Here is a 13,460-nt window from a genome sequence, read left to right as displayed (position 1 = left end):
TTCTCTACTATAAATCTTCTTACACGTCCACCCTTGCGGTTTCAAATTTAGTGGAATCTTCGAGATTATATGGAATGTTACCACTTTTGTACCTATTTTATCATATTCGAACTCCATATTTTGAAGCAAGATGATCATAATATATGTTTTTTGGCTTGTATATATCATATTGTGGTGCATCAGAAACTGTATTTTTACACCAAACGAGTACAAACTAGAGCACATTCCACGAAATCTAGATGATTATGTTGAATTTGACACCATAAGGGTGGAGATGTTAGAAAAAATACAGTTGAAGTGTAGATGTAATTACCGGAGATATTTTTTCGTAAATTGACCATACCTCAGGTGGTGTTTGTAATTTACCCTAAAATATAATATATTTATACGAGTCGGTTCCAATAAGACCCAAAACCCGATCCAGAACCATCCGGTTCTAGAAACTTAAACTCATTACCCGAAGAACCATTTAACTTACCCAAACCCGCCTCAAACGGGTCAGTACCGGGTCCAAGACCCGGCGAACCCGCACCCATTGCCATCTCTACTAAACACCCATGAGCTCTAATTGTCTTTCAAATCAGGACATACCAACTTTGCAATTTGCTAAAAAAACTCTGTCATACAACCACACACATAATCACACACCTAAGTACATACGATTTTGGTTATACTCATTCATTTCAGTTGTAACCTAACCTAATAATCATGGAAACCAAACCGAAAAATATTAAAAATTGTTTGGAGATGGTAAAGTTAGTGGTGGTGTACGCACCAGAGATTTTTTTTCCCTTCAGCTTATTTAACAAAGTTGTGTAATTAAGCTATGCAAATAAGTTGTCTATGTTGTGTAATTAAGAGCAACTCCAATGGAGGAACTAAATGAAGTATCAAACCAAAAAACTACCACTTTGATACTCCAAAATAAAAAAATCCTCCTCTAATGGAGGCATTAAAGTAAGAATTATTTTGATACTCAACCACACCGAGATGCAAAAATACTCCTTGGAAAAAAAGGTATCAAAAATATAACCACTTTATTAACCTATCACTATTTGACATATGGAATTTAAAAACATAATTATTCATATATTTAAAATTTAATCATCTATTTGATACTTGTGATTGGAGTGAATTTTTTTTCTAGAAGTATCAAAGTATTATATCAAGTATCAAATGAATGTTTAATGCTCCATTTTGATATCTCTCCATTGGAGTTGCTCTAAGTTGTGTAACTATGTTGTGGGAAGTATCTATTCTTGATTTAATTTTTTCTTCATTATATTTTAACTAAGATGTTGCTTATTAATATAACTAAGTTGTGCCAATCACCGCGACGCCGTTACTGTTAGTTTTCTCAGCAATTACGCTAAAAGGGAGCATAAATGGACTATTAGCAAACTGGCAAAATGCGTGTGTCCTTATAGATATAAAGAATATTTTTAAGAGTAAATTTCACTTTTTCCCTTTGTACTTTAACTCGATATCATTTTATTCCTTCTACTCTCGATTGTATCGATTTGTCCCCCTGTACTTGAAAAATTGTCTCAATGTGGCCATCACCTTTAGTTTTCAGACGTTTGACCTTAACACCATTTGATCTAACTCTAAAAATTACAAAAAAAACGACACCTCCCAATTTAAATAATATTTAAAAAAAAATTAAAAAAATTAAAAAAGAAATTATGGTTGCCGTCGTCACAGTGCTTTCTCATTGTTTTGATTTAATTTTTTTTTGTTTTTTTACTTCTTTTTTCTTTTATAATAATTATTTAATCTGGGAGGGGTCGCGTTTTTGTTATTTAAGAGTTTAGACAGAACGGTGTTAAGGTCAAATGTCAGACAACTAACAACAAGGGCCACATTGATATAAATTTTCAAGTGCAGGGGGGTAAATCGATGCAATCGAGAGTAATAGGGGGGTAAAGTGACATTGAGCCAAAGTACAAGGGGGGAAAGTGGATTTTCCCTATTTTTAAGGCAGCAAAAGATAATTTCCCCTAATAGTAAATAGATGCATGCTTTATGCTTATAAAATAATCAATCCTTCACTAAACAAGAACATCTGACATGTACAACAAAGATGAGAATCCAATTCACTATAAACCACTTTCCCATCATTTCTCATAAAAAATTCTATCTTTTCTTCATTATACACAAACCCCAATCATCATTGCAACAAATTACTCTTAAGTACTTTCATTGCAATTTATAAAAAAGAAAAAGAAAAGCACCTAAGAGTTTCAAAAATTTGTCTACAAACTCACCTCCCTTCTCTTTCTCTCTCTACTTCCGATCCTTGAAATTTTCCGAAACCGTTCGTCTTCGGCTGAACCCGAAATCCCATCCAACCGAAGATGGATACAAAGCATTAATAAAGCTCCTCGAAGGTGCCCTTTGAGGCTCTTCCATCTCGTTTTTCCTCTTTGTAGGAGCTGCATTATTTTTCGATGTAGTGTAATTCCGTAGAGATCTTGATGATTTTCGGTCGAATATTGAAGACGTGAACGAAGTGTTATTATTACTATGACGAGATGCACCAAAAGAAAGAGGTCCGTTTTGTGATGAATCGAGAGTATGGCCAAACGATGCATCCTCGTGCGGTGGGGGGAATTTTTCGCTCTTGCTTTTCGCTTTAGCGTCCGACATTATTCTCATTCTCTGCACACACAAAAATGTAAACGAATCGGTTTTTTTTTTTGATAAGAAATTTCTTTTTGGGGGAAAGAAAACGATGGAAATCTACTAGCATAGAACAACTTCAAGACTCAATATCATAGAGAGAGAGAGAGAGAGAGAGAGAGAGAGAGAGAGAGAGAGAGAGAGAGAGTAACGGAAAGAGAAAAACGGGATGTGTTTTGGCATACATCTAAGTTGGTTTGTAGCTCCGCATTAGCTTCAGGAGCTGGCATTGCACGGGTAACTTTGTCACGTGGTCTCGGTCGTCTATTGCCTTCTATACCTACTTGCGGTTTCCCACTCAAACCCCGTAGCCTACATTAGCCAAAATATAAATATTCACACAATTAAGATATCGTAAAAAGGGGCTAAAAAAAATGGAGAGAGAGAGAGAGAGAGAGAGAGAGAGAGGGGTAAAAGAACCTTCTAGCTTCTTCGTCTCTCAATTTTATATCCATTTCCTTACTTGGAGGAAATTTAGGTAAGCTTGACGGTTCACATGCATATGGTTCCGTACTGAAAAGCTTTTCAACAAAAAGAAAAAAAAAATAATATTCAAAATTACGTTATACAAACTTCCATAAGTTGCTAGAATCTTTTTGACTTGTAAAACAAAAGCAATTACTCACTTCACTGTTTAACGCTGACGTGGCAGTGCCTCGTGCGTCGGGATCGATGGAGAGAAGAGTTTGTATTAGAGAGAGGGCGGTTGGCGGAAAATCCTTGAAGGTTTCGGATAAGCAGGACTTGTAAGGTTGTTGAGGTTTATAAAGAGTTGCATTTGGCAATCTCGATTTCTTCCAATATTCCTCTGACGGAGAGCCACATAGTTTAAATACCTTGTGCAGCTGCTCAACCTACGGTGCAAGCAAATATTAAATCAATAAAAAAAAATATTGGCTTGGAGAAAATACCGATAAAATTTTAAGTAAAATTACAAAATTTTAAGTAAAATTACAAAATTATAAGCAAAATTACAAAATTATAAGCAAAAAAAAGTGCCGTAAAACAGAGATCCTATCAACTATCAACCGACAATTCAGATCAGTGAAACTTGCAGGCTGCAGATTAGATCAAAATTTATGAACACTCCTAATTTGAATTTGCAAGCTTGTATGTATTACTTTCCATTTCTATTGTCACAAAGGGTTATTTTTTTTCTTTTTTTTTTTTAAATATGACTAGCAACACGTGCGTTTGCACTTGGTTCATGTGATTACGTATAGCTTAATAATTTAATTGATTAAAAATTAGCATTACAAGTTATATTCTAAAAAAATATTTATTAAAAATCGATGAAAAAGGTTTTTGATGAAAAAAAATAGATTCCACATTTGAGATAGCGTGATGCTTAATTGAACTACAAATCGATGCCACAATACTTGTAAGGTAATAAGTAGCTATCAACAAATCACACCTACATTTATAAATAAATAAAACGAGTACCTCTGTTCTTCCCCGTAAAATGGGCTTGCCAGCGAACAACTCAGCCAAAATACAGCCAGCGCTCCACAAATCAACACCGACGCTGTAATAAGTGGACCCCAGCAAAAGCTCGGGTGGGCGATACCAAAGGGTTATTACACGACTTGTCATTGGTCTCTTTCGCTGAGGATCGAAAAAAGAAGCTAAACCAAAATCAGCTATTCTTAAAACTCCTTCATTGTCTATTAGCAAGTTGGAGCATTTGATATCTCGGTGTAGTACACCATTGTTGTGGCAGTGCTCTAAACCCGAAAGTAATTGTTTCATATAACATTTCACCTGCACCGCCAACACAAAAAAAATTAAAAAATTAAAAAAAAAAATATTATTATTTTTTCAGTTATTCGTAGTACTTTGCGTTCGTGCAAATAGTATGTAACCAGAAAACTAGTATTTGATGTTTGTTTTCCTTCCAGTGAATTTCGGTGCCGTTCATTTATTTTCTCTATCAAAAGATTCTTGCTGTAATAATACACACATCAATGCTTAGCTCAAATAAACGAAATTAAAATTATCGAAAAGGGGAGATTAATGAAAACAAAACAAAGCCCAATTGATTTCGATCGTGACGTTTCTGGTTTTTCCTTCCATTGGATTGAAAAACTAGCATGCTTTTAAACGAATAAGATCTCTTTCAATCGCAGTAACCACAAGAAAATAGTAGCAGTTCACTTTCAGAGACAAAGAGAGAAACGAGATGGTTCGATCATATTTTTCGATCAATGTCACATCCTCGTTTGGACACTATAATAACCACTAGGAAAAAAAAATAATCGTGGGGACCGTAACAGACGAAGAAAGCTCAATCAGTAGCATCCAAAAAGCACATGATGCAAAACTAGAGACAAAAAATATTTATATATATAACCATATAATCCAAATTACCTCATTACATCACAAACCAAAAAAAAAAGGTAAAAGATCCTCGATTTCGTAACTAGAACAATGCCTCTCATACAAGAGTCAAAAGGGTCCAAAAAATATACATGTGAGATTTCAATACAGCCCACTTGACATTGAAATATAGAAAAAAAGATGAAACTTATCCCGTATTTTTATCCGAAAAAAGATGCATATCGATGTAAAATAGTAAAACAAATAATATGAATACAGCCCGTTTACTTACCTGAGGTTCGGTGAATTTGGCAGGTTGGACAGCGGCTAGGCCAGCTAGATCATGTTCCATGTACTCGAAAACGAGGTAAAGACTGCTCGACATTCTTGAAATAACGAGACCTTCGAGTTTTATTACATTCGGATGGTTCAGCTTTCTCAATACGAGTATCTCTCTCGCCATGAATTTGACTGTTTCTGGCTCTAAGTTATCGAACCTTACTTTCTTAAGTGCCACCACTTTACCGGTTATTAAATCCCTTGCTTTGTACACATTGCTGTATGTCCCTTGCCCAATCTGTTCGATTTTTCCCCGAAATCGAGCGTTGAATTTAGAATTAATTCAATGAAACAAAATGCTCGATTACAAATTGCAATAAGAAATATGTGTGCTCTTGATTTTTCGTACTATTAAACCCAATTGGGCAAGGGTTTGCAGCTTTTGTACTTGAACAAGAAATAACTTTGCTTTGTAGTGTTGTACCATGCATACCAGGGTTGTACTTTTTCTAATCAAAATTAGGTATCTTTTTTTTTTTTGCTGAAATTAATGCTGAATAAAATGAAAATGGCGGCGATTACCTTATCGAGCTTCTCGAAGGTGTTGGCGCGGCGGGGTTTCCAGTCCTTAATGGCGTGGCCGGCGACTTCGATCAGCCACGACGGCCACACCTCGCCGCCGCTGGATAGGCCCCTCCTGAGTCTGAACTCCGGCGGCGCCGCCGCCGCAGCGATCGCGGTCGGGACCTCCTCGGTCTTCTTCTCCTCAGCCCTTCCCGCCGCGCCGGCGGCAGCGGCGGATTCCGAATCGGGGCGTTCGTCGGTTTTCTGCTTCCGGCGAGCCTCTCTTCTTCCGGCGGCCCGTTTTCCCAGAACACAACCCATGGGCAAACAATTCTTCAGCTCAGTTTATCGGAATTCGCAGCCAGCCCATTTCATCTGAAATTGCTCAAACTCTGAAACCCCCCCCAAAAAAAAAAAAAAAAAAGGAATCTTGTTTCAGTGAAGAACTCAGAACTCAGAACTCAGAACTGCTCCGCAGTTATTGCACACTCACGAGTGTGTGTTGTGATTGATCCGAATTGACAACCAGGATCAGTAGAACAGAATAGTAATTAATTAATTAAAAAATAAATAAATAAATTTGAAGAAAAGAAAAAGAAAAATGGTGGAGTAGTCAATTCGGGTCAGTGAGAAAACCAACCAGCACAGGAAATAAAATAATAATTAAAAATAGAGAAAGAACCAATTGAATCATGCTACTCTCTGACTCTGCATTTATTGCTCTGGACTTTCGTGTTTGAAAATTTAGCATAAAGCTTAACTTTTTATTCACCCAAATTATTTATATATATATATATATATATATATATATATATAATATATGTGTGTGTGTGTGTGTTTGTGTGGGGTCTCAGTGTGTGTGATTATGTGTGTACTGCAAATTATTGTATTAAAATATAGTAAATTGGCAGAAGGATGAGTATTTTATTGCAGGGTTAGAAAAACGAAGCTCAATTGAAAAGAAGAAAGTTTTTCCCCTTTTTCTCTTTCCTTTTTGAGTTGCCAAAGTGGAATTATAATTTATACCCCTCTCTCTTTAAATGTGTAATTTGCAATACACCTAATTTAGAAAATATTTCGAAATAGTTACCATTTAAAGACTTTTTCATACACATAAATTCCATTTTGAATTAATAACACCAACTCAAAAATGTATTAACCCTATTTTACCCCTCTTGATAATGAATTTTGTATTTCTTCATTAAAAGGGATGTGATAAATGTCGCTCGAACTTTAATAATACCGTTACGACTTCAAACGTGATTTTGATCATTTTTATTTCCAAATTTTGCAAAACCCGAAAAATAGAATTTGTAGTATTCTGAGTTAGTTTTCTAAACCAACTTGAATCACCAAAATTGGATGTCAGATGAAGAAAGATATATATGAATCAATGAATACTGCTCACAACTTTGATGTATTGAAGTATCTAAAATTCAAAATGTGACTCATTCATGCATAACTTTGTCACACGGCATCCAATCTAGCAGATTTAAGTTGGATTAGAAAGCTAACCCAAATAACTACAGTTTTCGTGTTTCGAATTTTGCCAAAATCAAAATAGAAATATGTCAACATCAGGTTCGAAGTCAAAACGACATTAGTAAAATTGAAACGACATTTAATATTTCAGATTTATTTATGTATGTAACTCTTTCTCTTTTATTCTCTAATTTCTCTATTTTTCCTTCAGTTCTGTAAATTGTCGTCCCCTTCGTTGCTCTCTTTCTTCCAGATTTACACCATCGTCGTCGCATTTTTTCTTCCACTTTTTAGACCACCGCTGTAATCCGCTCACCTAGCCACTGACCACAATTGTCGCCTAGGGCTCCGCCATCACACCTCGCTGGGATGTCAAACCTCCCCAAAACAACCTACCGCCGCCCCTACACACCACCCCTTGTCAGACTGATGCACGATGGAGATATATGCCCCTAACGTTGTAAACCCTAGCTGCAAACACAGCCGCCGCCTAGGGTTTCACCTTCCCTCCTCCCAACCACTTCAATATCCCCAAAAAATCTTGGCATCCGCCTCCTCACCACCACCCTTGTACTATATTGATGCAAATAAATGAGCACCGACGAGATTTGAGAAACCCTAGCGCAACACACAAGTCAATCCCCTCGCAACCAATGGATAAAACCATTAAAAGTAACAAACCACGGATGCACGCCAAGGAGACGAAGCTAACGATAGGTACATCGTCCAGTTTTGACCATCGGAGAAGAAGCACGGCCCGGCGAAAGCACCCTCAAGCAACCCATTTTATTAATCGACTGTGATTGGCCATGTAGTCGTATACAATCATACGCAGTCATATTTAAGTTATGTATGGATTTTTTTTTCTAATATATAATGATGTGATACATGGGACTTTTTGAATCTATATTGTCGCATGTAGGCTTGTTTGATTTGTAATATCAAAAATGAAATTGTGATTTGTGTGTGGACATCGATTAAGGTTTTTTATATATAAAAAATGGTAATATGAAAAGAATATGACTATAGTCAAATATAGTCTTATTTGACTTAATAATTAATTGGAAAAAAAAATGAAAATGCTAATTGTAGACTAAATAATGATAAATATTGTTTATATTCAGGGTAGTATTTTCGGTACAAAAAGTGTTAGGGGCGTCTCATAGATGATGATTTTAGGGGTAGACTTAGTTCTATTCTTAGCAATTTGAAAGGGACTTATTGCTAAAGTCCCCTTAAAATTATTGACGTTTAAGATTTCAGCAATGTGCAAACGAGCCAAGTTCGAGCTCAAGCTCTGTGAGTATTTTTTTCTTGGGCTCGAGCTCGAGCGAGCCAAGATTGTCGAAGTCGAGCTTGAGTTCGAGTTCGAGCGAGCTGAGATTGTCGAAGTCGAGCTTGAGTTCGAGTTTGAGTTTGAGCGAGCCGAGATTGTCGAAGTCGAGCTTGAGTTCGAGTTCGAGTCTGAGCCATTTTGTGTCTTTTTTTTATTAATATTATTAGAATTTTATTGCTATAAATTGTAATAAAAATTTCGAAAGAAAATGACTAGTAATTTTTTTTATTTATTACTTCTATGAATTTATCATTTATTTTACATTAATCATATTTAAAAAAAATTGAATTAAATTAAAAAAAAAATCTCGAGCCGGCTCGCAAGCTCACAAACAACTAAGAATGAGCTTGGGCTCGACTCGTTAGAAAACTCGAGCTCAAAAAAATTGAGTTCGAATTCGAGTTTTTGTCGAACCAGCTCAGCTCAGTTACACCCCAAGCACCAATGTTAAAAAAGTTAATAAATATAAATTATTCTTTTGTAAAACAATACGTATTATGACATAATATTTATTCCACTAATTACTCTCTCCAATTGTGAGACAACCTCTAATTATAGTAATAACCCCATATGATGGCCAAATAATCGACATTTCCAACTAATGAATTTAAATTATTTATAGGCCCCATAACTCATTAGGCTTTATTTAAGAGAAAAAAAAAAAAGGATAAAAGAAAGAGGTGATGGGTGTTACATAAAAGTGATGGAAAATTGAGGTGATGACCTCACATTTAAATTAAAAATTTTGAAGTAGAATTCATGTTGAAATTAGAAAACAACTTATGGAATCAAAATCTACGGTTTTAGAAGATTGTTGTATCTTATTTGTTCTTGTTCAAATTCAGTATGAGATGAATGAGAATTTAATTCACAACCTAAACTATTTCAAATGAGATTAATGCATTTTAAACATAGTGTAAAACCTCTAAGAAGTGTGGTCGAATCCATGCTACATGTGTAAAACCTCTATTGAGTTCCCACTGGAACAAATTGGGCCGAGTTCAATTAATTTTGCTTGATTAATAATAAAATAAATCAATTTTCCTGCAAATAAGTTGCCAAGTTGGGTATTACATAGGTCGGACCACACAAAGGATCACCAAGCCTCCCACTTGAAGTTGGAGGGCCAAGTTGGGTATTCCATAGGTCGGACCACACAAAGGATCACCAAGCCCCACTTGAAGTTGGAGGGAGCTCGTCGAGCCGTCGGAATAGCAAAAACTCTATATTGTTATACTATTGTTCAGATTAGGCCAAACCCAATTGATGTTGCTTTTGGGTTTCCCCAAAAACCCTCATACCAATAGAGTTGTTATCCCCTCCTTATAAACCATTGATCTTTCACATATTAAACCGATGTGGGACATTGTTTGCACTTCAACAACCTCTATGATGTAAAAAAATGAGAGATCTGCTGTAGCAAGATTCTTGAGTTGGACTGTTAAGATCCGGCCGTGAACAGGTTTAGGGTAAATTACAATCAACCCCCTGAGAGGTAAGGTCGATTTACGAACAAATCTAACATTTTTACATAATTACATCTACCATATTTATCTTATATTGTTGGTGGGTAAATATGAATTTAGTCAAACTTTTTTCCCCTTAAAATTCAAATCCAATTACAAATTAGGTAAGTAAGAGAGGGGTATGATTTGAACCGGCCTAGACCTCTACTTTGATAGTAGAAACTAGGTCATCCCTAAATTTCTGAACTAGGAACAAATTATTTCATGAAATCTTTTAGAATAGTAAAAATATTATTATCTCCTTCCCATTTTAATTTTTGTTTTACAGAAAATTTTCATTTCAAATTATTTATCATTTTAGACTTCCAACGATGCATGTATTATATTTTATCGTTTTTTTCCCTTCAACAATTGATTTATACAGAGATAATTAATGAGATGAGCTATTGTAATCATCTATTATGTTTTTTTCTCATAAAATCCATACATATTTATTAGTTTTCTTAATACGATTGTTTTCCAAAAAGATAAATAAATTGTTTTCCAAAAAGATAAATAAAATAAGAAAGGGAGAATAATTCTAACCCAAACCATTCAATTGAACTTTTATAACCAACCATATTAATTACGTTAAGTGGTCCTAGTTGGTCCTAGTTTGTACGTGGTAATAAATCTAATTGGATATGGAATCTTATAAACAAAAAGGCTAATCACTTACTTTAAACATTATTGCAGCTAGCTTAGTTACTTTTAACTTGATGTACCATCAAATTATTGATCATATATTTTTTTTTATCGACATGACACAGCCCATAACATGATGTGTAAATTGCATGAGCCCGTAAATTGTACTAAAAATGTAAAGTATGACAAGCTCGATCTAGAAAATATTAGCAAGCATGTTCGACTCGGAAAAATTACATTACGATCACTTGCTCCGCCATTAAAGTAAACCATCGTTACCGGACTCAACTATTTCTTTTAAGTAAATTGAATAATATTAAATATTTTCACACAAAAATCACTAATCAAATTGATATGTGACAACCATGCTCAATCGAAGATTTAATGGGCCATAAATCCTAATCTTTATATTTGTGTTTGGACCTTTATGGTTTGATCAAGGTCCGATTGGTCGGAAGGTCACATTTATGAACAATTTGCCATGTTGATATTTTTTTTTCCTTAATTTTTTTTGCGTATACAATCATTAGGTAGATTCCGCTCACGACTATAGTTTATTTTTTAGGGATAACGAGCAAGAACCCTTCATCTAGTAAAATAAGTTAAAGGAAACATTCCCTCAAAAAAAAAAAAAATTAGAGAAAACCTCCTAGTTATTATTCCACTCATGTAATATTTTTATAATTCCAAAAGTACCCTTAGTTGTCTATTATACTCTTTCAAAACTCTAATCTTATATTTAACTTTTCATTCGGCCGCTTTTACGTTTCTAGCTTTTTTCTCTCGTCTCTGTTTCCTCTTCTCTGTTTTCCTTTCTTTTTTTTCTCTGTTTTCTACGGTAATCTTCTCCGCCGTCGCCGGAAGATGGAGAAAGAAAGAAGAGGAAGCACCCATCAAACATTATAATTGATTTTGATAGTGATTCTGAATTCAAATGCCACGATTGCTACATCGGCGGCAAAAAGAGGTAAAATTGTTGATTTGTCGCCGGAATCGGATTTTGATGGGTAGTGGTTCTGCTTTGATTGGTGGTGCCAGTTGTGATTTTATTTATTTATTTGTAATAAAAAAAACTGTCACAATATCAAAGTAAGGAGGTGATGGTGTGTTGTGGCGGCGGTGTGGTGACGATGGGGAGGCAGATTTTTTTGTGGATCGGGCGGAGGATGGCGCATGTAGAGAATTTCGCGCAGGCTGAAACGATAATCGACTATGTACATGTTCATAGTCGATTAAGCTAATCGACTATGCTCTGTCAGTCGATTAAGGTTGATCGACTCCAATTTTTTTTATCTTTTTTATTTTTTTTTAATTATTATTGATTCCAATTGTATAAATAATTTATAATGTTTGTAATATTTTTTGTTTTTGTAATATATAGTTGATTTTGCATTTTTTCGCAGTTGTGATTTGTTATTTTTAGTTGCAGATTCTTAATCGACTATGCTTCACATCTAGTCGATTAATATGCTTCATTGACTCCAATTTTTTATTTTTTTTTATTTTTTGTTTATTGATTCCAATTTTATAAATCAATTATAATGTTTGTATATTGTTTGTATTTGTAAAATATAGTTGATTTTGCATTTTTGTAGTTGTGATTTGTTATTTTTAGTTGTCGGTTCCTCAATCGGCTATAGTTCATCATAATTGATTTAATATGCTTCATAGTCGATTAACATACCTGATAGAGAAAAAAAAGTTCAAAAACAAAAAAAAAAAAAAATTAAAAAAAAAAATTAATAAAATAATAATAATAATAATAATAATAATAATAATAATAATAATAATAATAATAATAATAATAATAATAATAATAATAATAATAATAATAATAATAATAATAATAATAATAATAATAATAATAATAATAATAATAATAATAATAATAATAATAATAATAATTATTATTATTATTATTATTATTATTATTATTATTATAATAATAATAAGAACAATATTAAAAAAAAAAAGAGATAAAGACACGAGCCCGAGCTTTTCGATGAGTCGAGCTCGAGCTTCATTTCAGTTGTTCGACAGCTCGCGAGCAGGCTCCCGAGCTTTACATTTTCTCTATATTTTTAAATACATATTAATAATATATAATAATGGATATTATTAATAATAAATAAAAAAAGAATAATATTACTTTTTTAATTGAAAAAATAAATTTGATGGATGGGTTTTTGGTTGTGCCGAGCTCGAGCTCGAGCTCGGGCTCGTTTCGTATACAAGCTCGAGCGCGAGCTCGAGCTCCTTAGAAACACAACGAGCTCGAGCTCGAGCTAAAACTTATAGGCTCCTCGAGCTCGAGCTCACTAAATAAGGCGAGCTCAGCTCGTTTACACCCCTATCATGGGTAGTGTGTAAGGTGGAGGGAAATAAATGGGAAAATGGGTGACTAAAATTTAGAGTGAATTTTTCTCAAATGATGTAAAATAGTTTGGTCTTTCCCTATTAAAAGAAGTAGAGAGGGCTTATATCTAAGAACCCCTTTTTAATACATGGATGATGGAATTCAATTCTACGACAACACCTGTAGATTTGAAATTACTATGATTATCCTCAATTATTAAATACTAGTAATTCACCCGTGCGATGCACGGATCAACTTTTTTTAGAAAAAAAGTTTTGGATAAAATAAAACGAAC

At 34.3% G+C, this 13,460-nt stretch overlaps 1 protein-coding gene across 2 annotated transcripts; it reads right to left on the bottom strand.

Moving 5' to 3' along the window:
* Nucleotides 1-2,032: 2,032 nt before the first annotated feature.
* LOC105951659 (putative serine/threonine-protein kinase At1g54610) lies at nt 2,033-6,832 on the bottom strand. 2 transcript variants are annotated; one of them, XM_088816733.1, is made up of 8 exons: nt 6,524-6,832; nt 5,860-6,233; nt 5,291-5,575; nt 4,126-4,443; nt 3,309-3,536; nt 3,103-3,203; nt 2,868-2,994; nt 2,033-2,661 (listed from the first exon to the last, which is right to left on the bottom strand). In XM_088816733.1, the coding sequence occupies exons 2-8, from the start codon at nt 6,160-6,162 to the stop codon at nt 2,287-2,289; spliced, it is 1,737 nt and encodes a 578-aa protein (XP_088672859.1). In that variant the 5' UTR covers nt 6,163-6,233; nt 6,524-6,832; the 3' UTR covers nt 2,033-2,286. The 2 variants fall into 2 exon arrangements, with proteins under 2 accessions (XP_088672859.1, XP_088672860.1); XM_088816734.1 differs by having other exon boundaries at nt 6,482-6,617.
* Between the last annotated feature and the right edge of the window lie 6,628 nt (nt 6,833-13,460).

This window comes from Erythranthe guttata, chromosome 4 (assembly GCF_056151865.1).
Source record: "Erythranthe guttata isolate IM_541 chromosome 4, IM_541, whole genome shotgun sequence".
Taxonomy (NCBI): domain Eukaryota; kingdom Viridiplantae; phylum Streptophyta; class Magnoliopsida; order Lamiales; family Phrymaceae; genus Erythranthe; species Erythranthe guttata.
This window is presented reverse-complemented; position numbering and strand designations above follow the sequence as displayed.

Bases quoted from the DNA above. Each gene is read 5' to 3' on its own strand.
- LOC105951659 (XM_088816733.1), bottom strand. From the start codon at position 6,162: ATGGGTTGTGTTCTGGGAAAACGGGCCGCCGGAAGAAGAGAGGCTCGC. The intron at 3,537-4,125 runs GTACTCGTTTTA...CTTGCACCGTAG, and splicing joins TTTTACGGGGAAGAACAGAG to GTTGAGCAGCTGCACAAGGT. The intron at 2,662-2,867 runs GTATGCCAAAAC...TTGTGTGTGCAG, and splicing joins AGCTACAAACCAACTTAGAT to AGAATGAGAATAATGTCGGA.